Source organism: Osmia bicornis, chromosome 13, assembly GCF_907164935.1.
Source record: "Osmia bicornis bicornis chromosome 13, iOsmBic2.1, whole genome shotgun sequence".
NCBI classification, from domain to species: domain Eukaryota; kingdom Metazoa; phylum Arthropoda; class Insecta; order Hymenoptera; family Megachilidae; genus Osmia; species Osmia bicornis.
This window is the reverse complement of record NC_060228.1, coordinates 8898814-8925154: the sequence shown is the minus strand read 5'-3', so window position 1 is coordinate 8925154 and position 26341 is coordinate 8898814. Positions and strand designations below refer to the sequence as shown.

At 48.4% G+C, this 26341-nt stretch overlaps 3 protein-coding genes across 18 annotated transcripts; 1 reads left to right on the top strand and 2 right to left on the bottom strand.

The window, feature by feature from the left end:
• Positions 1–73: 73 nt before the first annotated feature.
• LOC114873674 (putative fatty acyl-CoA reductase CG5065) lies at positions 74–2851 on the bottom strand. The gene is made up of 10 exons (XM_029182261.2): positions 2717–2851; positions 2421–2648; positions 2100–2348; positions 1889–2034; positions 1707–1816; positions 1452–1644; positions 1147–1395; positions 895–1074; positions 736–816; positions 74–252 (listed from the first exon to the last, which is right to left on the bottom strand). Exons 1-10 carry the CDS (start codon positions 2720–2722, stop codon positions 117–119), a joined length of 1578 nt encoding a protein of 525 aa, XP_029038094.2. The 5' UTR covers positions 2723–2851; the 3' UTR covers positions 74–116.
• LOC114873667 (dynein axonemal intermediate chain 7 homolog) lies at positions 1971–7012 on the top strand. 4 transcript variants are annotated; one of them, XM_029182247.2, is made up of 16 exons: positions 1971–2056; positions 3382–3541; positions 3604–3897; positions 3966–4152; positions 4220–4360; positions 4421–4495; positions 4561–4763; positions 4829–5013; positions 5079–5363; positions 5426–5587; positions 5642–5795; positions 5860–6151; positions 6233–6328; positions 6388–6609; positions 6682–6792; positions 6853–7012. In XM_029182247.2, the coding sequence occupies exons 3-16, from the start codon at positions 3800–3802 to the stop codon at positions 6991–6993; spliced, it is 2352 nt and encodes a 783-aa protein (XP_029038080.1). In that variant the 5' UTR covers positions 1971–2056; positions 3382–3541; positions 3604–3799; the 3' UTR covers positions 6994–7012. The 4 variants fall into 4 exon arrangements, 3 of the variants coding, with proteins under 3 accessions (XP_029038080.1, XP_029038078.1, XP_029038079.1); XM_029182245.2 differs by having other exon boundaries at positions 4220–4495; XM_029182246.2 differs by having other exon boundaries at positions 4220–4495; positions 6827–6938.
• Positions 7013–7059: 47 nt separating this feature from the next.
• On the bottom strand, positions 7060–26232 carry LOC114873678 (synaptotagmin-7). Of its 13 annotated transcripts, none has more exons than XM_046288375.1 (11): positions 26131–26232; positions 23363–23758; positions 22228–22481; positions 13338–13349; positions 12190–12523; positions 11984–12124; positions 11759–11906; positions 11533–11642; positions 11298–11466; positions 11001–11213; positions 7060–10925 (listed from the first exon to the last, which is right to left on the bottom strand). In XM_046288375.1, exons 3-11 carry the CDS (start codon positions 22473–22475, stop codon positions 10825–10827), a joined length of 1476 nt encoding a protein of 491 aa, XP_046144331.1. In that variant the 5' UTR covers positions 22476–22481; positions 23363–23758; positions 26131–26232; the 3' UTR covers positions 7060–10824. The 13 variants fall into 13 exon arrangements, with proteins under 13 accessions (XP_046144331.1, XP_046144330.1, XP_046144334.1 ...); XM_046288374.1 differs by lacking the exon at positions 26131–26232 and adding an exon at positions 24707–25426; XM_046288378.1 differs by lacking the exons at positions 22228–22481; positions 23363–23758; positions 26131–26232 and adding exons at positions 13958–14236; positions 18337–18424.
• Positions 26233–26341: the final 109 nt, after the last annotated feature.

The window sequence follows — 26341 nt, the reverse complement described above, 5'->3', positions numbered from 1 at the left end:
CGACACGCGACGATCGTGTTGGGCGAACGACCGGAAAGATCTTGTCGGGGGAAACAGGGCAAAAAATGCAATATTCTTTGATATTTCCTTTTATTAGTCACGATTATTCGAGGACATTACTCCTCCAGAAACGATCCGTCCAAGAGACGACCGATCGATTCGGCCATGTACGAAAAGAGGCCGGTTTTGAACACTAGCCAGGTTATCAATATCATCATCAACGCGTTGAATATCCGGTCGATCAGCATCATCCTGCAACATTGAAAAGCAAGGCGTTGTCATTGCCGTGTTTATCCGTTCGGTCGTCGTGTCCTCTCTAAAATTGACCGAAAGTCGAGCCGCGAAGGCGATAAAATTAACATGGTATGCGTCTAAAAATACCACGGCAAAAGGAGAATCATGGAAACTCGACGACGTTTCCGAGTTGGATTTCCCGGTATCGAACGTCACTTTGCGTCGCTCTTACTACCGCGTCTCCGTCCTCCACCTCTATCGCGTCTGACGACTCCGACAAGGGTGCGAATGTAATCGCGTTGCGTAATGTTCACGCATTACGCGGACGAACAAATAAAAGATTAAACGCGGAAAAATCGGCTAGAACGTGGAACGTAAAGCGGCAAGTTACTTGGGAGGGAGAAAGGGGGCGAATCGGCGATCGATCAAACTTGCCGCGGAATATTTACAGGGTCGACGGGGGTGAAATCGATAGTTAACGCGGTATTCGTCGACCTGTACCTGTTGTAATGTTGTTTCGCCTCTTCTATTCGATTCAAGTCCTCGTGCAGGAGGTAACGCTTCGCCCCGATCAAGCAGTTCCTGTTTGTAGGAAGAAGAACCATTTAAAAAGCTCGAGGATCGATGTACATACAACCTCGAATCTAACGTCGAACTCACTCGAAGAATTGTTCCATTTTGAAATTATCAAAGTTGTAGCCAAAGATTTCTCGTTCCGCCGGTGGAACTTCCTTCGACAAAATGTCCAGCATCTTGGAGTTATGGAAGGTCCATTCGTTGTGAAGGAAATGGTCGAGTTGCACCACGCCCGAATAGATTTTCTTTTGGATCTTGAACAGCCTGCGAGTTTGAGACAACTCGATGTTAGAAAAATAAAAAACAATATTAAAAAGAGCGATTGTTTTCGCTCACATCGGTTTACGTCCCGACAGTTTGAGCACTCCGTCGATCGCCAAAGCCGGCAGAAGATGAACAAACAAAGTCATCACGTAATGGATGAAACGATTGGATGTTAGCAGCGTCCGGGGATACCAAATTGTTCCCTCCAGCGGTATCTTTTCGTTGATCCTCAGACCCATCGAGACCAACTCTTGGTTGACGATCCGACGGACCTGATAGGAGGCGCAGTTGTACACGTGAACGCTGGGATCTTTGGTAATCCTGAAAGCATTTCAAAGGTAAAATTCCGTATCGATTCAATTTCACGTTTACCGTACGTTTGCAGTCCCCGTTTCCAGGCGCAAGTCAACATAGCCCTGATGGCCACGTCGACCGGAAGATAGTCGCTGGACGCTGTTGGATCAATGCAGACCACCCGCAATAGTCCTTTTCCTCCTCCGATCAGCATCCCCACGGGTCCGTTGAAGTTATCCAACCAGCCGCTTATGGGATCTTCCACCGTGGACACCACTGCGACGCATCGTATCATAATCTTACCTTAAATTTATCTAATCAACCACAAAGTTAATTACCTATCGACGGCCGGAAGATCACACAGGGCAAGTCCTTCGAGTAGTCGTCGATCACCTGTTCCGCCAGTCGCTTGCTGAAGGTGTAGGTGTTCGGCATCGAACCCAGGTATCTGCGATCAGAGGAAAACCGACTCGTTTCGAATTGTCGATCGAGTCGAATCGAATCGGAGAAGAAGACTCACTTGGAGGAGAAGATTCGGAGAGTCTGTTCATCCAGGGTTTCCACCATCTTAATAGTGTCCCTCCAGTTGGTGATGGGAGGATAGACAACCTCGTCGACCACCGGCTTGTCCGCTTGGGCGAACGCCGAGCTAACGTGTAGCAGCGCCTAACAAACACCAAGAAGATCGGTATGGAACAGAAAATAATAATTAAAAATTAAGTTTTACATACAACCAGATTCTTCATAGATCCCGCGAGTATGCAGACGTCTCTCGTTGAACGAGCGTTCGAAATGATGTCCTTCTTCAAGTTCTCGTCGAATCGAACGTTCGCGGCTACGTGGAAAATGATGGAAACTCGATCGGTTATCACCCGGCGTTCGATCGCGGGCAAACCCAACCCTTCTTGGCTAGTATCGCCAAGGACAGGGATCAGTTTCTCGAAGCTAGATGGTTTCTCCTCCCGTAATTTATCAAATAGCTAGAAAGAAAGAAAGATTTGTCATAGAGGGGTGATATACCGATTCGTTTGTTGAATTATCATTCGCCATACGGGCAATTGAAGCATCTTCCTCAATCTATCGTCAATGGAGAGTCCATTCTTTGGGCGCATCAGCATAAATATCTCACGTACATCGGGACAGGATCTGAGCAGCTTCTCGATCAACACCTTACCCAAGAAACCGGTAGCGCCGGTAATGAAGATGCTTCTCCCCGCGTAAAACGCGGCTATCGAAGATGTTTCGAGGTCTCTCGACCTTTTATCTTTAGCGCTGCTTGTCTGCAAGCAAATTATCCTCTTAGAAATTGTTTTTCATTATAGTCTTCTTGTAGTCGTAGGAAACTTACAAACATCACGTTTTATCTTCTCTCGGTTATTTCTTTTTTAAAGTCAACTCTCCTTATCCTTTGTCACCGATGTTTTTCGTTGTATCGTCGGAATGAAACGTGAGCGAACTACGAAAGAACGAACTGAAACACCGATACGTCGCAGGAAATGACATGGTAATTGACCTTCCGATAATATTATTCCGGGTCAAAGGGTCGCCTGTTGAATATGCATTGATATATTATTATCGTCACACGCTCTCGTTATCAAAAATACCGTTCCTTCTCCATTATCCGCTCTTTCTTCGCGTCACGTTTTTCGACTATTCATTATTTATCGCTTGTATCTAGTTTGAACTTTCATGATACGATTATAGCGAAGCCTACTACATACATATATGCACTCGGCTCTTCTGCGCTCGACATTTGTTTTACAATTCTTCTGCAAGTTCAGCATTCCTGTTTCTTTCGAAACGTCTCTGAACGAGATGAGCCTGTCCGACAAACAACGCGATTCGAAGTCGTCGGTGTTTTCGTCGTCGCGAACCTCCTCGCTCGAACCGATCGGGAGAGATTCGGAGAAATCTGTTGGCCGTTCGATCTCGAAGGACGCGGTAGATTTTTCGAGGTTCGCTCGAATCGATCGATCAGACGGACTTGCAAATTGCGTCCCGTCTCTTTTCCAGGGATCCGATCGAGGAACAATTCGCGGAGGAAAGACGCGTTTCTTCGGAAAAATCGGAACCATCGTACGAGGAGTACAAGGAGGAGGAGGAGCCGGAGGATAAAGCAGCGCGAAGGCATCGCAGCAAATCGATCGACGAACCGCATCGCGTATTGTCCTTGGTAGGAAAAAGCATATCTTTTCTTGTCGCCTCTTTTCGAACGACTATCGAGGATGTTTTCAGGTTGAAAGATGGCAAGATTGGCAGGTTATTTCACCGTTCTCTTCAACGGTCGCACGATTCGGTTAACGACGCTTGCGAGATCTTCTAGTCTCGTCGAATCTGCGGCCGTTTCCCCGACATGATCGAGCTTTTCGAATTCGAATCTGCTTCGGTGTAGAAAGCGACCCCGGTCGCGGCCAAGAAGCGAGGCAAGAAGATGAAGAAGAAAAAGGGCGAGAAAGGTTCGCCAAAGGCGAAAGGAAAGTCCGAGAAAACCGAGAGAACTCCGACGGACGTCGAAGAACCTGAAATCAAGTAACTAAGGGTGAAACTGTAATTATGTTTCCTCCGGCTTTCCTCGATTTTCTTTTTCTTTCGCGCAGGGATCGGATGATAAAGGATATGCAAGAGGAGATACGGTTGGAAGAATACAACGAGAAAGAGAAACCGCGTTTGGAGACGCAGGAAGCGGCGATTCGACTGAAGCAGCTGGAACAAACTGCCCGTGTCCTGTCGTCGCACCGCAAGGCGTACGCGGAGTACGAGCGGATCCTCGAACAGGAGGAACGCGTTGGTATCTCGGGTCCAAAGAAAAGCCTTTTCCCCACCTTTTTCTACTATGAAAAACAAATTTCAGTGGGCCCGTTACATGACTTGCGACGGTCTACCTGATCCCGGATCCTTGTCCGAGACCAACGCCTTCGTCTACCTTTGGTCGCTGGAGGAAGAAGAGGCGACCATGGACACAGTGGAAGAAAGGTGTCGAGTAATAACCCGCGTAAGTATAGATATATTTCCTGCAAACAATACGCGGCGGCGATCAACGGAATCGTTTCAGCTGTTGAGTAAGCTGGAGGAGATCGCTGGGTTTTCCAGCGCGGTTACGGAGAAGTACGAAGCGGAATACAAAGAGGCAAGTGTCGAGTTTCGTTCGCCGGAAGATAAAAAGAAACTAAAATAGGGATTCCCTGAGGACAGATCGCGAGCGAACTGCGAAGGAGGCTACAAAGGTGGATAGACTTCGCTTGCTATCATCTGCTCCGTAACATCGAAGCTAACATGATAAGAGAGGGCACGAAGACGACCAAATACGTCCGCGCGACGAACAACGCGGTGTGCTGTTTCTGGGCACCGATCGTCTTGCCTGTTGGACTGAAACGGCCCGTCACGGCCAAAGAACAGTAGGATATCTTTCGATTAGCGCCAGTGCAGTGGCGTGATTTCGTATTGATCCTTTTCTCGGTAGGAAGTCGATCGAGGTACGGTTCGCGGAGATGGACGCGACGATCAAGCTTCCGGTGGACGTCGATTGCCACCGCATGGCGATCAGAGGACTCTGGCTGACTTACGATCATTATTCGATGGAAACGCGCTCTTATCGAATTCCTGAGCTACCTGATCGCTTGCTGGAGCTATGGGGTAGTTTCCCTGGTACGTCATCGTTTAACCTTCTCCTCTACATTTCTACATCCTTTCCTTTTTCTACCGTGTTTCAGACCTCGTCGAGTTCGAGAAAAAGGAACTCGAAGAGAAGCTTCGTATATGGGAAGAGCAAGCGGAAGGGCGACGCTTGCGCTTGGAGGAGAAACAAGCGATCCTAGAGCGGATAGTCAATCCGCCGCCGGTTGCACCAGTTAAACGGGGCAATAAACGGGGACGAAAGAAAACGCCTCGATCCCCTGGCAAGGATCAGCCGTTGTCACCGGCCTCGTTGTTGCCTTCGAAAACGGAACTGTTACCTTACTTGCCCACTGCGAACGAAATCATTCGCGAGAGGGAAGGTAAGAAGAATTAGATGAGATTCTTTGATAACAAGCTAGGCGACGCATTTTTTATTTCACAGACGACGCCAGATTGGAAGTTAGAAAATTATTGTTCACTCGGTGCGAGACGACCGAAGTGAATTTGCGAAAATACAGAATTCTCGGCGGAGTGTTTCGCGTGGATCTTCTTTATCAACCGCCGCAACCGAAGGACCTCGGGAAAGAAACTTATCTAACGTCTCGTGAGTAATCGCGGGAAAGTCTCGATTCCGGACGATGATTCGAGTTCGTTACAGTCGAGTTGCCGAAGGAGCCCAAGTTCGTCGCGTTCTCCAGACGATACGAGACCCCGCAGCCGGCCCCTGACTCTGAGAGGACACCGGAAGTAATCGAGGCAGAAATGAAAGCGCTGGAAGCAGCGATGGAGGCGCTGGTTTTGATCACTCTTAGGTCTAATACTTTTATCGAATCGCTTCTATCGAATGCAACTTTTCAATTCGATGTTATACTACAGATTACCCAGTTCGATTCTCTGGTTCGAACCACCGTTGATCGCCCAGTGGATACCGGAAAAGGAAATCTGGTCGACGAAGCACGTTCACGACGTGAAATTCAACGAGGAGCAACAGACTATCGCGTTTAGGAGCGGAAGGTTGGGCGTCCACGGGCTGGCCGCCTATAAATTTTCTAATCTTCCCTTTCAGAGCTGGGAAATGAAACCGGAATCAGGAAAGAGCGGCCGCGATTACGGCGGGGTGGTGCTTGGAATAACCGCGGCCACTGTTCAGGCCGAATTCGTGATCAGGGTACTTCGCATTCATTTTCTATCCCTGTTTCCATCGGTACAAACCTTTTATTACTTTTGTCCTGCACGTTTGCTCCTCCAGGAAGATCGGGTCTGTTTAAACTCGCTGACCGGCCACGCGAATAATCCTCTGAAAGGAATCCTCGGTGAATACGACGAGTTAGAACGGCTGATCGAGGTACGTAATCTCTTTATTCTCTCCGCTTTATCATTTAATCGACCGAAAGCGACTCGCAGCGACTGCAACAACTCGGATGCGATCTTTTCCCGGATCGAGACGCGGTTGCTTATCTAACGGGAATCAATACGAAACATCCGGTCGCGGAGAACCATCTGCGGCAATGTATGGCGATGCTTTCCACCACGTATACCTTCGCCTGGTCACGATGGAACGCGACTCGTGATTTTCGACAGATAGTTTTGCAGTACAAGGAGATGCACGGTTGCGTGGCTAAAGAGGTAATTTATCTTTTCCGATTCCCGCGATTCAATTCCGTCGATTAGTTAATTCTCGTTGGAATTTTTTAAAAGCTTACCAATCAGACGCTTTTGGTAACGCCATCGCGAACGATGCGCGTCCGTTGCACCGAGGTCAGTCCCGAGTTTTCCGACTTACCGTACGACGACCAAAGCACCGGCGAGGTAAATCATTTGATTTTTCTTACCGTCCCCTTAGTTTCTATTCCAATTCTGATTTCGCAGTATTACGCCGACCTGTATCAGCTGGCATTGAACACGGCGGGTATCAAGACCCGGCTTTCGATGAAAAGGATCTCTTATAAATTGGTATCGACCGTCGTTCGGCTCCTCGAACGTACCAACGTTATAGGCATGTCCTCATGATTCGTTAGCTCTGCTTCTTGATTCGTACCGTTGCAGCAATTAACAGAAATAAACCGATACGACGAGTGCTTTCGAAACGAAATTCTCTTTATTCGGATATACAACGTATCTCGAGCATCAAGCGATATTCTGGAAATAATAAATGCATCTGTTCGATTTGTTCGTAAACGTAAAACGATATCTCGAAGGAAACACACAGCGATATCGAGCTTACGGCTAAGCGGCAAAGAGTTAATTGATGCGCTTCGACGGGTTAGGTATGGATGAAAAGGGGGATATAAGGAGGGTGTTTGTTCGCGGTCTACCTAGAGGGTAGGGGGTGGGGTAAGAGGTTCGGGATACAACAGGGAATAACTACGACACGGAAACGATAGAGCGTCGAAGCGGTCGCGAGCGACGGGGCTGGTACGCGGATCTCGTAACGATCCGCGACAACGAGGAACCAGCAACCAGCAACCAGCAACCAGCAACCGCTGTTGCTGCCGCCGGAAAACGCGACCACCTTTCGTAATGGCACGCTTGCCCGCTTTCTTTCCCTTTCGTTCAACATTCGCGAATACGTGGAATTGAGATTCGATCCATTCACCCGGCACCATCCAAATTTAACGAACGCGTATGCAATACGAAGCTAAAAAATATATAGTGTTGCGGGCTACGAGGGCCGGATACGCGTCAGAGCTGTCTCGACTTACACGTACCACCGAACCAACCAACTAACGATCGATCGCCCTGAACCGTCCCTCCTCTCTCCACCCTCTACCCTCCACATCCACCTCCTTCACCCTCTCGTTCCACCTTGTTTCGTTTTCCTTTTCCCTTCCCGCCTGCTACCACTTTTCCCGGCTCCCGACCATACCATTTTTCCTCCCGTTTTCCTACAGTATGAACGCGCGACATCATGAGAAAAAAGCACCCTTTTATCATTTTTCTTTTTTTCTTCTTTTTTGTTTCTTTTTTGTTTCTTTTTTGTTTTGTTCCCTTTCCAGGCAAATCGTTCGAGCGGCTCTATCGCGTATCCAGTAAGCGAACGCCGCACCACTTTATGTCGGCTAGATTTTCTAACTAATTGTATTTTCCTACGTTTTCTGCCCTCTATCTCTCCACCGTTCGACACGCGTTCCAACTTGCCTAAATTCTTCTCTCTCACTATATCATTTGTTTCCGTCCGAGTCGAATTCACCAGATGGACTCGACCCGCTTTCCTCCCTTCTCCGTCGCTCTTCGCCATCTCCCAAGTTTTCGATGAAAGAGATTTAGAGAAAGAGAAAGAGAAAGAATGAGAAGATAGGAGAGCGAAAGATTAGACACGATCGACCGATCGGCGGAATCCGTAACTCGGACTTGGTAAACGAGTTGGCTCGCTAAGCTCGTAAACGTAGAGCAGCAAAGTGTTCCCGCGCCTAATTAAAATCTTAACGCTCGCTATATCGTTATCGCAGACTGAAACTTGTCTCGCAAGCTGCTTACGATTGAGGTAATCCATGGTATAAGGCCCAATTCGCATCCAGTTCGAACTAACGCGTACTTAGCTGTATACACACTACTACGTATCTCAACGAATCGTTTGACTCTACGAGTTGTTTTATCTTTTTTTCTTTTTTTTCTTTTTATATATCGTTTTCTCGTTTTCTCGTTTTCTCGTTTTCTCGTTTTCTCTTTAGAATAAACGCGCGTTCCAGCTGTACGCGACGGAACGCGTTAAACCGCCAAACCTTCGTAGTTGAATGAATCGGTTGCTCGAACAACTTCACGAATCTCTGGCGTTCGATTATCACCATCGGATATGCATAGTACGTAATAACTACACGGTATTTTATACGGAGAAACGTGCTTTCTCCTCTCGTCTCGTTTCGTCACAATCTCGTTTCGTTTCTCTTCGCTGTTTACGTTTAAGTTTTGGCACTTTTTTTCTATTTTCTGTTTTCCTTAAACCTCGTCGTTCCTCTAATTCCAATCGTTTCGCGGACGACCGCACGATGCGGATCTAACGCGTGAATTCCAATCGTGAATCGTTTGGTCGCGACTCTAACTCTACCCACAGATATCCTTCGTCACTCTAATCGACTCGATTCGATGACGTTTCGTTCGTTTGAATCGAATTTACGCGAAATCGAAACGTCTGGTTTCGTTTAAAGTTTCGCGTAGTACAACGGTATATAATACACAGGCTACGATATACAAACGTTAGTCTACACGTTTTTTGTTTTTTCTTTTTTCTTTGTGCTACTCGATAATTACGTGCACACATATACGATGCGTGTACGTGCAGATGTATTTTCAACAGTGTATGTTGCGTGTGTTTCGTGTTGAAGATTCTCGTGCACGGTTCGCCGCGTCGCGACGCAACGCGACGCGACAAACAACATCGGACGAGGGTGGGTGGCTCTAATACGCGCTGTCGCCACTTCTTTCGCGAGTGAATAACTTGATTAAATCGTCGAACAGAAGGTAAAAATATTCCTGCGTCATTGTCGAGGCGCGAACGCACGCAGACGTCTCGTTAACTTCTGCCAATTGCGTGCCGACTTGTTCTCATTTCGAACTTACATGTACACGCACACGCACACCTCGAGCACCAATGTGTGTGTGTGTATATATATATATATATATATGTATCCGTATGTTCATGTATGTTTTGCACGTGTGATGTATACGCATATATGCAAAAATCTGCGAATCGTCGTCTGAATACGATCACGGTGGATCGTTCTACGTTATCGTCAACAACAGCAAACTATTGAATGTAACGCTTAAGATTAATTCAAGGTGTAACACCGATCACAATTTTCATCGCTTTCAAAAGATCTCCGACTATGTCGATACAAAAATTCCGTCAAAAATATCGCTGCTTTTTGTCGCTGTTTTTCTTCTACTAGTAAGAATTAATTCAACATTACGCCCCCGGTGTCCCGTTCCGATCGCTCGTCGAAACGTTGTCGACGAATAATCGTTAAAGGAATTCTTTGAAACCGTAGACCGAAGGATACGGACAGGGTAAGGGGATCGTCTACGGAATCGAACAAGTGCAACGAGGGTTGGTGAGGGAAAGAAAGAAAGAAAGACAAAGAGAAGGAAGTGAAAAGAAAGGAGAGCCAATCGATACTCTGCCGCGACTTTGTTCGCATTCGCGAGAACGAACGACGGAATCGTCAGACACCGGACGACACACGGATAACGGGTAACGGGTAACGGGTAACGGGGGAAAACGCTGAATCGCGTCAACAGGTATCCCAAGCAACGGTATTACGTACTCGGTACGTAAGTTACTCGTGCAAAAACGGTCATAAAAATAACGTTCGATGTAAATGTCAATGATGTTTCGAAAGTAACGTCGATCGGCCGACCGGCCAGCCGCGCTCGAGCGTCTTGGTCGCTCGAAACCAAAGCGATTCCACGCGAGTCGTTGTTGCGCGGAAACTGGGAAAAGAAAGGGAAAACGAACGAACGGGGCGTGCGAGAAGAGCGATTAGCAGAATTTTTAACGAAACGTACGAAGAAACGGAAATACATTTGCTGGCTAGCGTAGTATCGTCGCGTCAGGAATAATCAGAGATCGATCAAAGGGATCGATCGTACGCCCCGATCCGAAAGAAACTCGCGGGGAAAAAGAAACGGAGGTAAGAGGAAGAAGAAACAAGATTGAATACACGGGTTCTCGACGCGTTCGACGCGATTCTTGACTAATCGTTAGAAGAAAATGGGAATCGAGACGGTCGGCGATATCGAGAAGCCATCCTCGATGCTCGGCGTCAAACTCGAGAACACTGTGAAACTGAATGGCTACTGGTCTGGGTTGGATCGACGATTTCCGATACTCGCGATCGGAAGCTTTTACTCCGGCTTCAGTCGATGCCACTGTACGATGGTTTGCCGTGGTTTCGTGATCATGTCTTGCCAGTGTTTCGTCTCGCTCGCGCCGCTACCGTTTTTCCCTGAAATCCAACCGATCGATGCGTCATCGATCGCATTTTTAGCCCGAAAATGCATTTTAAGAAGCCGCCTCTTACCAGCCAACTGAATCCGTCCGATCAGCTCGTTACGGCCGATGTTGTCAAAGTCCATCACCATCACGTCCAACGAGCACTCGCGGATCTTCTCCCAGGGAACATTGAACGAGAATACCTCGTTGAACACCGGGTTCAGGGTGCACTTGAATATCGGGGTCTTTCGTTTCTCGATCCTCTTGTCGCCGAATTGCAACCACACCTTCACGTACGGATCTGAAGGTGTTCGAAGAACCGACAATTTCATCTGGTTCCTTCGACTAAACGTACGTATATTTCTTTCGATTCCGATTAACTTACCTGATTTTCCATTGATGTCTTTCGCTTTCAGGTTTCTCGCCTTCAGCAACGTCAGCGTCAGGATGGAGTTGCTGGGGTGGTAGCACAACGAGCACAACAGTTCCCCGCACTTGTCCTTTGCTGGCGGTTTCAGAGCTTTCCAAAACGAGGGCTTTTCCGAGAAATCGACCTAGGATCATCGTGCCACCGGTTAGCTACCTGGCCGAAGGTAAGTCGTTTTACGATTCGAAATTACCTGACAAAGCGGAAGAAACATTTCTCCGATCGAGTCGTCCCTCGAGAACCGATCGTAATCGAACACGTGTAAATGCAGCACCCTGCTTTGCAGTTTCTGTATCGGGAAACCTATGGCGAGAAAAAAATAAACGCCGTGCCGAACGACAGATCTTTCGTTGCAGTATATTTGATCGTTACCGCACACTTGCTCCTCCTGATTACCTGAGATTTTCTACTTTTCTTACCTTCGAAGTAAAACGTTTCGTTCCATCGAGGATTAAGGGTGCGCCTCTTGATTTTCGTTTCTAGCCGATGCTTCTTATCCGGCAATAGAGTGACGCGAACGTAAGGGTCCGACGTTCCGGATAAATCCTTGGCCGGCAAATCTTTACCCTGAAACGGATCGTTAGCGAGGTTGAAACGCGTCCGTTCGTTACGGGGCGAAGATCGGCGGGGAAATCGGAACCGACCTGTATGATACGGAGGATAAGCGTAGTATTCTGAAAGTCGTATTCCAGACTGAAGTGAATTTGACCGACGTTTTCGCTCGGTTCCGAATTGTCGATGTACATGTCGACCAACGACATGGATCTGCTCTGCATGAACGCTTTCTGAAACGTGTTAGATCGGACTCGATTAGACAGGGTTAGATAGGGACGTCGCTTTTCCGACGTACCGAGGGATGATCGCCCTTTACGTTCTGCAGCTGTTTGTTTTGCGCCCCAGCGGTCGGGGTGCGAGGCTCGGCACCTGCAGCGACCACCCCACCGGCGCCGCTGGCAGAGATCGCGTTCGCACAGGCACCGATTCCGGCATTTGCATTTCCCACGCCGGAACCGGACGCGGAAGCCGAGCCGGACCCGCTACTGCCCGCGATCCCGATCGCGCCCGACGCCGATCCGCTTGCACCGGCGCCACCCGCCGTCCCCCTAATCGCGCTTCCGCTTCCGCCAGCACCGCCGCTACCATCCGTCGATGTCGCCGACTTGTTCGCCGGACTACCGGTCGTTCTAAAACAAATACAATCCACCCTTTCTCTAACATTTTCTTCACACCTTCTTCTTCTTTTTATTCTTCTTCTTCTTCTTCTTATACTCTGCTCAGAAATTATTACATTCTTTTATATTCCGTTCTGCCGATTGCAGAGTATCGCGCGTGATCTCGCGTCACCCCGATTTCGCGTCCACTCTTCACCGACTCTACGAACTAGAACATTTGCTACGGTGACAACTATACAAGACTCTATTTTAGTGGAGCTAAAATAACGATCTCGACGCTACTCGCTACGATGAACGACGACTCTGGGAGCTAATGTATGTAAAGGTAGATGTATATCGAAACTACGGTGCAACAAATGTCTACAGGCGTCTACGAGCGTCTAAGAGCGTCTACCAGCGTCTACGAGCGTGCTCTTTCATTTCCATCGAGCTACGATTCGATCGAGAGTATCGTTTCGGTTCGCGCGCTTCCAAAGGGGTTTAACTGCGTTTGCCTTTGACGTGAAACTCGTTACTCGGAGCGCAATTTTCGCCTGGTTAAAGAGCGATAATTAAAGGGGGAGAATATGGTCGGCGCGCGCGAACGAAAGGGCAAGCTGTGAACGCTTGGAAACGCAACAGAGCTTTCGAAAGAATCGGAAATCTAGATAGATTGATTCGGTAGAGCTACTTACACGTGTCAAGCAGCGCCCATCCGTTTGGCGAAACGAGACATTCCCGTTAGGAAGGAAAATTGAAAGAGAAGATAGAAGAGTCAAGTGAAGCAGTACGAGAGAGAACGAGTTTAAAATTTTCGCTATTCGCCAACTCGAACGTATATACTTACTCCAATTGCGCTCTGGGTTCCAATCGTAACGCCGAAAGGATGCATGAAACAAAAGAACGGGTGAGTCTTTGGCAATCTCGGACTTGAATAAAAACAAAAGAAACAAAAGAAGAATGAATAAAAATAACAAGAAAAAAAAACAATGAGGAAACTATGAAAAAAAAAAAAATAATAAAAACAAGTTCTGGTGGTAGATTTAAAGTTTCCTTCGGTGTCGTAACCTTAACCTTTTGCGACAGTTCGTCCAGTGGGCTGAAAAAAGAAAGATAGAAGAAAGAAACGTTCCTCGAGTTGGACTTCTTCGAAATTGTCAAATTATATGCTTTTCTCACACGATCAGTCTTTTCCAAAGGCCAGTCGCGACGGCGAGAAATGTCCGAAGAACGGGACGATCCGAAGTATAGGCGCGCACACACACACACACAATGAACAGAGAGATAAAGAGAAAGTGAGAAAGAGAGAGAAAGAGAAAGAGAAAGAGAGAGTGCACCCATATCGCGAGTCATCGTCCAGAAAAGTTTAATCGGACGCGCATCAGAGACAGTATCTCATTGTCGGGGAGACACGCTATCATGCCAAACGTACATCCGTACATTGCCGATTTAACGCACATTCCTTACCTGGTGGTGTAATATTCGAAGAAGGCAACCAGTATTTCCAATGATCTCGAAACTGCAGCCCACATAATTTTATCGTTCCGATAGACAGTTTTTAGCCACGATTTCCGTGGAAACGCGTCCGCGTTCCCGTCTCGATGCGATTATCGATGTCCGTTTCGAACGAGAACGAAACGCAACGGAACGGAACGTAACAATAGGGAAAAAGTTGCGCGAAAGTTTGCTAAGATCCACCAGCTTCCTGGTATCACGATCGGATTTTATCCACCTGTACGCAACGTCCTGCAAATTCCAAAATTTAGACAGCGAGAACGTTAGAAAACGTGAGAGTGTACGACTATCGCGTGCATGGAACGTCGCGACGCCATTTCGACGAGCGTCACCGTCAACGTATCTCGTATCTGATGTACGCTCGTCATTTGACGCTTTGAATTCTTCGATAAAGTAATTAGCATTTCACGAGGTCGAACGATGACGAACGATAAATAAATGCGAGCTCGTGCGTCGAGAAAGGGGTGAATTGGTTCGGTCAGTTGGTCGGTCGGTCGGTCGGTCGGTCGGTCGGTCGAAAGAAGGGGTTTTGGATCGATCTTAGCTATACACTCTGGTCGGCACCACCACCAGCGTCCACGACACCGACGCCAACGTCGTCTCGCTCGGCACCGTTATCCTTTCCATCCACAACATCACCATCCCCAACGGCGCCGCTGCCACCCTCTCCTTATCCTTCCTACCAGAGCGACCTTCGAACGCGCTACAATTGTCAGATTAATAGAAAATCGGATGCAAATTGTACGCTTCGAGGCATACTGTACGACATTATCGATGTTTCGGAAACGAACGAGAAATCTCGAAAAGCAGTCAGGGACGTATCAGGTCGCGCACGTGGCAACGACGTTCGCGAAGGTCGATAGACATACGGCGCGCGCATCTCACCGGCACACGCAAGCATTTCCCTTCAAATCATCGCATTAATGTTAATTAATAACGATCACGGCGACGCGTCCAGCACTAAAAACAGAGCTGACCAATTGGTTTCTTCGAACCACGTCGAAGTCTTCCTACCTTCCTTTCACTGTACGTTCTTTTCCTCTCTCTCTATTTCTCTTTCTCCCTTTCCGTCTCTCTTCTCTCTCTGCTTTTTCACTGCTACCAGACTATCATCCGTTTCTTTATCAACGAAAGGCTCGAATCGATGACCGTGAGGTACTACTACATAGAGCAAGCTCTCGCCGCGTCCTTTGTAAAGGGAAGGAAGTCAACGAAGCGACGCGTCCCTTGGAAAGACTATTTTCGTCTTTCCTCGGTGGCGAAAAGTTGGAGTTTTTGGCACGAGAGCAAATTACGAGCGAGACGATCGATCGAAACGCACGCGCACAACAAAGGTAAGAGAGTTCCTGGCCGTGATGCGGCTCGGTCAATGCCGAAGAACGTTCAAGCAACAGGTTCCTAGTCGCTGTGCACGCGGCTATAAATTTTACGAGGGCAAGGAAAAATGCTTTTCGCGACCTGCCAACCTCTCGTTCGAATCTCGACGAAAACGCAAACGCAAACGAAGCTGAAGAGAAAACGATCATCGAGTTCTTTCGAGAGGAAGCGAAGCGAAGAAACGAGCTGAGAAAATTGAGCGTACAATGCGCGTATCGTGTTAAAAGGTTGCGCAGTTGTAAAGGGTTAACTATGAATCGAGCAGCGATTCAGAGGATGACAAAACAAAGCGACGACGACGACGACGACGACGACGCGCCGCCGAGACGAAAAGTATTCTCGCCGCTCGATCACTGCCAAGTTCCGCTATTTAACCACCTGTTACTCCGTATATCCCGACGACTACGTCGAGCCGACGCGACGTTTAACGAGAAAATCGAGTGGTTAACGATCGCTAGCTGTCACTGTACCCTTATCGCTCTTATCCATGTGCCGCGCCTTGTCTTCAACAGATGCGAGAAAGTAGAGGAGAAGATCGTACAGAGAAGACGTCGAAAAGAATCGGAAAAATTGGATCGAGTCTACCTGTGTTAATCGGGGGTGGAACGAAGGAAAGCGGTCGATTCGAAGGGAAATCGAACAACACACAGCACCGCGTTCTCGCAGTTTTCGCGGTGAACACGCGCGAATTTGCCTCCTCCAATCGCAAACGCGTCGCATCACCGACTGAACTTTTCTATGGTGGTAAGCAACCCTTAACCGCTCTGGTACACGCATCGATGCCTTTCAGCTTTCGATACATTGGCGCCACCTCGATGCTCGGCAAACGAGTTCCGGACACCATGGGGAACCTCTCCTACGCACCAGGGATCAAACGCTCGCTCCCCTACTTTTCCCTTTACTCCTCTTCCACCCTCGCTCTTTCTTCTCTTTCTATGCTACCCGCTCTTTCCTCGTCACTCGAGCTCTAAACCTACCCTCTCTCCACTCGCCAGCCCCCACTCTAATACTCTTTTACCTCTCCGTGCCCTTATTCTCTGACCATCATCATCGCCGCCGCCGCCGACGCCGCCGACGCCGCCGACGCCGCTACCACCACCGCCACCACCGGCACTAACGGCACACCGCGCCATCGCCATCGCCGTCGCTACTGGCCCCTCTTCCCTAACCCCTTACCCCCTATCCTCAACCTATCCTATTTTCTCTGTTACTCTATCTCTCCGCTTTCTCCACCCCCTCGCGCCTTTACGCTTCGATCCGCCAGCACTTTCCATAAAATCCTTGCCTTATCGCGAATCGAGCTGTCCCTCGAACTTGCTTCGATCCGCTGGTTATCGTTGACGAATTACTCTCTATACCGGTACTCGACTCGCGCCGATCGATATGAAACTTTTTCACAATCACCCCGATAACGATCTCTTTTTTCTTGTTTCCTGATTCGAAATCGAACCGAGTCAGCGGTAAAAGTAACCGAAAGAAAATCGAAGGACGGAGCGAAACGAAAATTCGAATCGACGAGGTCGTTTTCCGTACGAGCTAACGGAAAGGACGGAATATGGCATCGATCGGACGTTTTTTTCCTGTTCCTGATGCTTTGCCGTTAAAAGCTCGAGGCAACGGGGAACAAAGTGGGCCAGCCCCGGTGTCCTTTCGATTCAACTCGCATCTTGGTTGCCGGGAAAGAGCCGGATGGGAAATAAAAGAAAGGAAAATGGGTTGCAGACGGGTCGTGGTGGCGCGCAACCGCGGAAACTCGTCCTCGTGCCGTTTAACGGGCCGAACGTCAAATATGCGATAGCGTAGATGTCTCGGTCAGAAGGTCTATCGCCACGGGCGATTCGAATACCGATTAACGGAGTAACGCGCGCACAACCTTCTCCTTCTTCGTCTTCCCTCGTTTCCACGACGAACCCCACGCGAATCGAAGCGGTCGCGCAAACGCGCGCCCCTCAACCCCATCGGAAACTTTTTCTTTATTCCATCCTTCCTTTATTTACCCTTTCGCTTTTCTAGAGATTCTCCCGGGTATTTTCTCAGTAATTTCCAGCAAAGTACGCGTCCTCGCGGATTACGTAATCTGGGAATAACGCGAGCAAAATAACCTCGAACGAAATGTATCGATCTCGGAGGCACGACTGATTCGTCTGCCGTACCGGCATCCCCGATATCTGCTCTCCCTCGTCCACTCGGATCGATCCAACTTTTTTCTCATCGCAAGCGGAAAAACAGCTCGATCGTTCTAGCTGTTGCAAGCGTAAACACGTCTGTTCTCCGTCTACACCGTTGCTCCTAAAAACCGTGCTCCATAAAAAACGGGACAAAAATTCTGCCAGTCGGCAAAGTTGAAGCTCGTAAAGTATCCGTTGCTGAAATAGCGTAGGAATGAAAGAAAAACGCGGGCGTAAATGTACCTACGGTATATTTACCGTGCTAGAGCCGGCGCCTGTTTCGACTGGCGAACACGATTTTATGCACGATCGATTAGAGTTAGCGTTATGCACGCGTGTCTCTCGGGGCATGGCCCTGTTTCTCTAGAAATACGCGCGCGTGTCGTACGTCGATCGAAACTTTGTACGCGTTCCCGTACTTTGCAAATTAAAAAAGAAATACCTCCACCCTTCTGCTTTTCCCGACCTGCCCCTTCCTCTCTTACTACTATTCTTTTCTCTCCGCGAGGCGACGATCGGAACAGGACGGAATCGTAGCTGTGATATGCGAAGATCGTAAGCGTAATTGACGATGGTGAAGCGGCCACGAGGACGTGGAAGGAACGAGTCGAGATATACGCGTTGCGATTTAAAGTGGCTGAATGACGATGAAACGCGGCTAAAGCATAGGAAAAGCCAAGCAATCAATTACTGCGCGCTACGTGCCGATGCTTTCGAGCACCCTGCTTACTCGTACCGCGTCGAATCGATTACGTGCTCGACGAACGGCCGAGTTAATTTACTCACAGACTCTGCGACAAGAACCGCGACAGTGCCAACTTGCTGATTCGATTATTTTTCAGGCCATCCAACATTGCAGAGGCTGCGATTTCCATATTCGATCGTTCCGCGAAGGAAACTACTGAGGAACCAAGTATCCGCCGCGTTCGGCTTTCGCGGGTTCCAGTCTTGCCGCGATCGATCCTCCTCGGCTCGATACACCTATTCGTCCGATCGATACACCGTAACCGATATACGTCTACGTATATCGCGTATCGACCGGTGCGATTACGACTAGACGTCGCGTCTCCGCTCCAAACCTCGACGTCCTGCTCTTCTTCTCGTGCTTCTTTCAAAACGACGCGTACACACGTGTCAAAATGCGCCGATTCGATCAGCGCCGATCAAAGCGCAGTTACCAGCCTAGCCTTCCTTTCTTCTTTCTTATTCCCTTCTTTGCGTTCCCTCGTTTAAAACGTTTCCCGACCAGCCGTATCGCATCATTCGATCGTCGTTCGTCCTCTGCCAAACATCTCCTCCTCCTCCTCCTCCTCCTCCTCTTCCCGATCGTTTGCCGCTCAAGATCCACTCGAACCGTCCTCAGACTCGATACTCTTGCGCGCATAAACAGGTAATTCACCTTCCTTTCCCTTCTTTAGTTTATCCTTCACCCCTACTTGCACTCGCCACTACCTACCCCAACTCTACCCCTTCTTCTGGATCACTCGTTCTCTCTTATCTGAATCTTATTATCTTCCACTTTCCCTCGCGTCGATTTCTTTTCTCTTTCGATCCTGCTCGACGCCGATCGATTTTCTTCCTCGCTGCTTTTGATTTTCTCCCTTTTCGATCCTGCGAAATTTTTTTCAAATCGAAGACAATAGAAAACGTTGAATCGATGAAAGAAGGTAACGAGATCTTATTTTAGGGTAACGTTTAACGTGAAATCTTTCGACGAGATAACGATTCAACAATAAGATTTACGATTAACAACAGACGAGTAACGATCAACGATAACAATTTATTGCGTGCGTGTTCGGTTATATTTTCCACGTCGTTTCTAAACCCTTTGTCTCTTTCTTTCCGCTCTTGTTTCCTCGCAGGTACAAAGAATTTCTCGCCTTTCGTTTCTTTTCGAGTCAGTACGTCGAACAATAGATCCTTCTTTTCCTCCTTCATTCGTTTCTCTGTCTTCTTCGTTCTTCTTCAACTTCTTCAACTTCTTTCTGCTCGTGTTATCGAATTCGAAGGTTGTCGCGACGCGATCGAAACGGATCAGGGTACCGATCGAAGATCGGACAACGAAACGGGACCGGGAGGGCGAAAGAGGGCGAAAAGATTCTTCGTGTCTTCGCTGATGGGAAATCCTTGCTGTCCGTACACCGAAGACACGGAATATCTTTTCCGGCGAACGATGCTTTCCTCGGAGGAAAGCGAGCGCGATCAAGCAATTAGCCGCGACAATTCATAATCTTTCCAAACGATCGACAAAGGTTTCTCGATCTCGCGAACGAGACGTTCAGCCATTGCTCTTCGCTAGGCGAGTATCCATTTTTCTCGATCCTCGAGGATCCGTCCTCTTTCGCGGAACAGCGCTGACAACGAGAAGGACGAGGACGAGGACGAGTACGAGGACGATAATTACGACGACACCACCAGCCACCAGCGAAATTTAAGAACGGAGAACGGAGAACGGAGAACCGAGAACTCGTCTCGATTTGATACGAACGTAGAGCGTAGTAGTGCCGGTCGAACGACTGTTTTACGTTTCGTCCAACCGAACGGACGAGCCGTTTGCTGAACGCGAACTACCTCTCCTCCTCTGTGGTATGACCTACTCGTACACTGCTCTCAGCTGCTTTCAACCCCCAGAATCCTACCGCTACCCCTTTCTCCCACCCCCACCATGTCCTGTTCCCTTCTCTCCCTCTCGTTCCTCCTCGACACCATCTCTTTCTCTCCTTCGCCTCCTACCTATATGCCTTCGTTCCACCCGATTCTACCTTCCCCTATTCCACTCTAGTCTATCCCGTATCGCACACCTCTCGCACCCCTAAACCCCTAACCCCTTAACACTCTAACCCCAAGCGCCCTCCTTCTCCTCCAACCGTTGCGTCCCGTCTGCCATTCCCAGCCCCCACGCCTCGCAGGACTAACCCCTACCCACCTTCGCTACCTACCTACCTACCTATACTACCCTACACCCCTATCGTCCTCGTCGCTCCGCCATCCTGCCCCCATCCGACCGATCCGACATCAGCCACCGTACGCCCTTGCTTCGTCTCCATTCCCTCGTCTCTTCACCTCACCTCTCCTATTCTCTCCTCGTTGCCTCTCTGCCGTGTTCCTTTCCACCCTCCTTCACTCGACATGTCCGTTTCAAGTTGTCGCCGTCGCGTCGTTTCTCTATCTTCTCGTACGTGTGCGCGAGCCCGACGATCCTTCGGCGATCCACGATCGACCAGCAGCCACCCGTCCGTCTTTCTACCAATTACCCTACTCTTTTTGCAATTTTCTCCTTTTCTGCCGTCCAAAACGTTTATCGTTTTCATCGGCTAATTACACGTTTCACTTCCATCTATATTCTACTCGGCTCTATAGTCTCCGCCTTCTCTTTGTCCATCTGGTCGCGGCTGGCAGCAATCTGATTATGTAATTAAGCCAAAGGGAGACAATCGTGTCCAACCAACAAAGATTCGCTCGCGCCGTTGACCCAATTTCCACGCGTTCGCCTATTCGATCGTACCAACGATAGCGTTCGAGCGACGCTGATAACGCGGACAAAAATTTGCGCTCTGTGCTCCCTCGAAACTCGGAGCTCGGAGCGCGGAGCGGACGGTGACGGGGGCAGATGGATGTTTGTCGACGACGTGACATACATTGCATACTAGTATGTACGCTGGTTTAATGTATATCTGTCAGATACAGTGCACGATGCATTATCGGTGTTTGCCCGGGTTAGTTACAAACCAGCGAGGCAAGGTCATCGCGAAATTTCCCCATTTCTTTGTTCGCGTTACGCCATTAGAACTCCGTTATCGGACCGTTATCGGACCGTTATCGGACCGTTATCGGACCGTTTCGTTGGAAGAAAATCTAACTGAAAAGAAACGATCGTTCTTTCTCGCAGCAGAAAGTTACAAAGCTGTGATGCGAGTTGCGCTCCGAGCTAAACAGTTATAGTATGCAACGTAACAAGTGGCATATCTGTTGCGTTTCGCCGATTTAAGTGCTACGAAACAGCAGGCTACTTGGCAACCTTCCAATTGGCACCTTGTCGAGAGTATAACGGAATTTATAACGCGCCACCTCTTCAGTTTCTCGTCGTTGACAACTTTTTCTTCAGTTTATCGCTCGATTCGAAGCGAACCGTTGAACCGTATCACCTCTCCTAACGATAACCAGCAATATCTTACTCGAACGAATCTTTCATCATATCGAAAAACGGTTTCGACAGCTGATTTATTTCGTCTGCGACCCTCCGAAACTGTTCGTTACAACCCCGATTTAGTATACGACACCCCCCATCGCGTCGTTTCTTCTACGACACGTCATTTATCGGGACAGCCGCGTGGGCAAACAGATGGAAATCGTTTAGATCTTTTCGTCAAATTTTCCAACGAAGCGAATCGATTCTCTTCCCGTTGAATAACCCGCGCCTCACCGTCAACCCCGATGAAACACCGAATTTTCCTTCGTTGGTAACAAGTTATTTCACGAGGTGTTTTGTCGATAAGAGATAACGGCTGGTAAGTCGCGAACATCGTTACCGGCTCAACGTTATACATATGTATTCTCATTGATCAAACCTGAGTACTTACACACGTACGTAGATGTTTGCTTTCCTTCTCTCTGTCTAAAAGCTAAAAAGAAGCGCTAACAACCGAGCTTCCTTGCGATAACCCGTATTAATCTTACCCGAAAGCTTTCGTGCTGATCAGCGGAGTCTTTAAACTCAAGAAACCGTTTTTCTTCGTCAGCTTCCCGTTCCGGTCGACGCTATAACCATCCCCGTGTTCGTCCTGCTGCTCGAAGTCCTCGCCCCGTTGTTTCGACTTTTGTTTCGCTCGCAGGAACAACCAGGCGGCTAAACCGAGGACCGCCAATACTGCCAGACCTCCGACTGTTCCGAAGACTGCTATCAAAATTACCGCTTTTCGCTCCATGCCAACCTTCGATAGAAGAAATACTCGTTTGAGGAAAGGATTAAACATTTTTCGGCCGACAAGCGCGATTTACCACCCAGATCGTTCTCGTTTTTCCCGTTTTTCGCTCGTTGAAATGTCAATAGCGCAAAACGGTGCGCATTTCCGTGCTCCGCGTTAAAAATAATCCTTTTTCCCTTTGGTTCGCTTTCTACGTGGAACGGATGTTGCTGGTCGTCGAGGACGAGCCAAGAATAAATAACGCGACGATCGATCTCTTTGCGATCCCGCTTTGGAAGCGAGAGGATCGTAGGTTGAAACGGACACCAATTTCGGCAGCAACTCGCGCGAGCCAACCAGTCGACTAGCAAACGAAGAATTCTCGAATCGCGCAACTATCGCGTCCAACTACACGCTACTTTTCTACAGTAAATCGATACCGGCCTTATATATTTTTCCTTCCCTTACATCGCTCCTCCGCTCTTCCCCCGTAACCTTCCTCATTTCTCGCTAAATTATCTCCCATGAAATTTTCCCCGTGGTCACTCTACGTTAACCGTGTCGCGTATACTTTCGTAACGAGAGACACGCGATACACGGTTAACGTGGTTTCCGAGTACGCGTAGGGTAGCTTCCCCTGGGACGAGATACCCTCGGACACGCAAACACCGAATAAACGAGGTTCGAGCATCGACCTACATCCGGCCAAACACCGGACGATTTTTAATAATCGAAAATTTAAGCGTGAAGAAATAGCTAATCGAGAGGAGCTTTTTCTATACGCGTTATATGAACGTACTTCCGGAACCGTGGATACAGATAGGCGCGTTCCATCTAATTAAAGTCTCGCCCCGGGAAACAAGGTTTTCCCCTTCGACGCTTTCGCAAATCCCTCCTTCGTCAATCACCTTTTTGTCCAGCGATCCTGACGATCGAGAAGGCTCGACGAAGCACGTTCAAACTCGCTGATCCGGTTAACGATCGATTGTTATATTAATAACGATAATCCGTTCGGGCCGGGAAACGGGGTAGACTTTCTTCCTTTCTTCCTCTTTTTCCTTTCGTCGAGTTAAAGTTTGCCAAGCTCCAACGATGCCGGTTACCGCGGTCTACGGCATTCCAATTCGCTCGTCCGACGGTTTCAAGTCGACTCGCAGTCGAGTTTAGATGAAAATAGACGCGTTAATGTCCAATTCGTTCAATTTGTTTCTTTTAGGAGGCCACTTGTGTCGATTCGCTGGATAATTCCTCCGAGGCAATCGCATCTTTCCCGATCGGTTCGATGTTTCTGCGACATCGCGAAGCTGAAAAACGATAGATCGAGTCAGAATCGTGATCTCTCTCTCTGCGTCTCGTGGCTAGCTCGATCATCTCGCTACTTTCGTTTGCTAAAAGACGAAAGAAGTTCCGAAATTTTTGCCGGCCAAGAAAGGAGAAACAGCATTTATAATTGACCATCAACCGAGTGAAAAGCTTTAAAAATAGGGCGAACGAAGCTTTTATCTCTGCTCCGTGTTCGAAAAGGTTAAACGTACGCGCGATCGTCTGCAGCTTAGGTAAATATTTTTCAAAACATGCGTATCGGCGTAACTTTTCTTTCTTTTTTTAACGTTAAGTGCGTAAACATCGCCGATAACGCGCGAGTTAAAAGCAGGGGTGTTCTATAGGTGAGAGTTGCTCGCATATTGGCATAATGCATGTTTGAAGCGAGTCACTTGCCAGGAACAAGAGCGATTCGAAATCTTGCAAGTTCGCCTCTCTAACTCAATTTCTTCTCGCGAATGCGTCTCGAGACAAAAGGAAAGAGGAACGAGGCGATGTCGCTCGAGATACTCGCAAAACAGATTACTCCCTCAACTAGGTTCGCCTCGACGCTACTTTCCGCGTCCTTGCAACTCGTACGACGCGACGCTTCGAGAAAATGGTACCTGATGAATCGCAACCAACTCCTCCCTCGATGCGAGTCAAACTTTCCTCTAGTTTCTTGGGAACAAAATTAATTCACCACGCGCATCGCTACTTTCGAACGTTATTCAGAGATAACTCGTTTCTTCTCGCCGCGATCGTTCCTATTCCCGATGACGAGTGCATAAGTAACCTTGACCGATCCGTAACTTTGCCTCTACGGGAAACAAATTGTTTTATCCTTCTCGAAATACAAATTCGTCCCTTTCGAAGGTTACAAATCGTCGAGACGGTGATTTTGAAATCTTCGAAGGAAAGATAGGAGGAAAAGGAACTGTTATACTCACTGAAACAGAGGAAGAGACCGTCCTACTTGGACTTCCGGCCTCTTAAGAGGAGTACTCTTGCCCTTTTCGGAACTTGGTCGATCCTCGCCGCCTTCCGAATTCTGTAGTTCGCCGGATTTTCGTACACGCGCCTACGGTACTCCGCGTCCTCGGGACCGCGGTTCGCGTTGGAAAACAGCTTCGGATCGAGGGAAACGTTTCGGATCGAATCGAAGAGGGAGGAAAACGAAGGCAAACATGACTAAAGAGACCGAGGGAAAATCGGAAAGAACGTTTTTATCGGAATTGAAAGAACCGGTAGGAAGATTGAGAAACGGAGGGCGACGATGCGGATGATGGGGACCGACGAGGGTGGAGGAGGATGGAAGTGGAAAAGGGAAAAGAGTCCCAGGAACGTAGAGGGAAGGTAAAAGAAGATCAAAGAGAAGAAGAAGAAGAAGATGAAGAGGAGGAGGAGGAGGTGGAGGATGATAAGGGGTAGGAGGGAAAGGGGAGAGGAAACGTTGCAGAGAGCGTAAAGGGTTAGAGCAAAGGGTAAGAGGGTAAGAGGGTAAGAGAGTAGGAGAAGAGTAGAATGATTTGAAAGACGATCGAGTAACAGTAGGGAAAGCGTAGGAAAGCGTGAGGAGGAAACGCGTTTAGGAGCAAAGAAGGGGTCGAGATAGGAGAGAAGCAGCAACCGCGTGACAGGCAGCGTCGCGACGCACTGCTGCTTCGCGGCTGCTAACCCCCACCGTCGCCACCCTGCCAGCTTTCCACCCCATACGTATAGGTAGATGGGTTCGCGACGCCCTCGATCGCGCGCGAGCGCTCTCCCCATCCCCACCTTTTCCACGCTACGGCACACCTTGCAAAATCCTAACCTCGACCATCATCCCCCAACCACCCTCTCAAAATATACGCGTACCTGTCATTCGACGCGAACCATTTCCTACAAAACCGATTCTTCTCCCCCTCGAGTTCATCTTCCGCTTTGATCGCGACCTTCGATCGTCGTCTTACGCTCCTCTATCACGTGCCCCTTTCACCGATTTCATCACCTTTCCGTTCGAATGTGTACCGTTCCACTTTCGAAAAACACGCAATTTCACTTTTCACGTTTTATCAGAGAATCGTTCGATGATTTTTACGAGTGGTACTCATCTGGCGTCTGATAATCGATAGGATAATAAATAAAAAAGCAGACGATCGATCACGCGGGTTTCCGATGAAAATATCTTGCACACCTGTATGATAAGCTGTCGATTTTTTTCAGAAAATCTGTTACTAATCCCCTGAACCGTTAATTACTCGTACACCAATGAGCATAATATTTCTTTGCCCGTGTAATGAAATAAAATAGAAAAAAGAAAATAGGTAATTTGCTCGAACCAACGTCGCGAAACATTATAGATACGCGTCTTGCGAGATCGTGCGATACGAACCTTGGAGAAAACCTCTTGTTCCGAAATGAAATAAACCCGTGAAGCAGCTCGATGCCAGCCAAGTGGTACTCTCGAAGCGATTCGTCGAGCTCTAACAAAAGCTTTCGCGTTTAGCGAGCAGTCTAATTTGTCGCGAGCAACGATATTACACGGTTCCGGTGCAACGAGTCACGCCAACTACTCGCGACCCTCCGTGAAAGATAACGTCGCC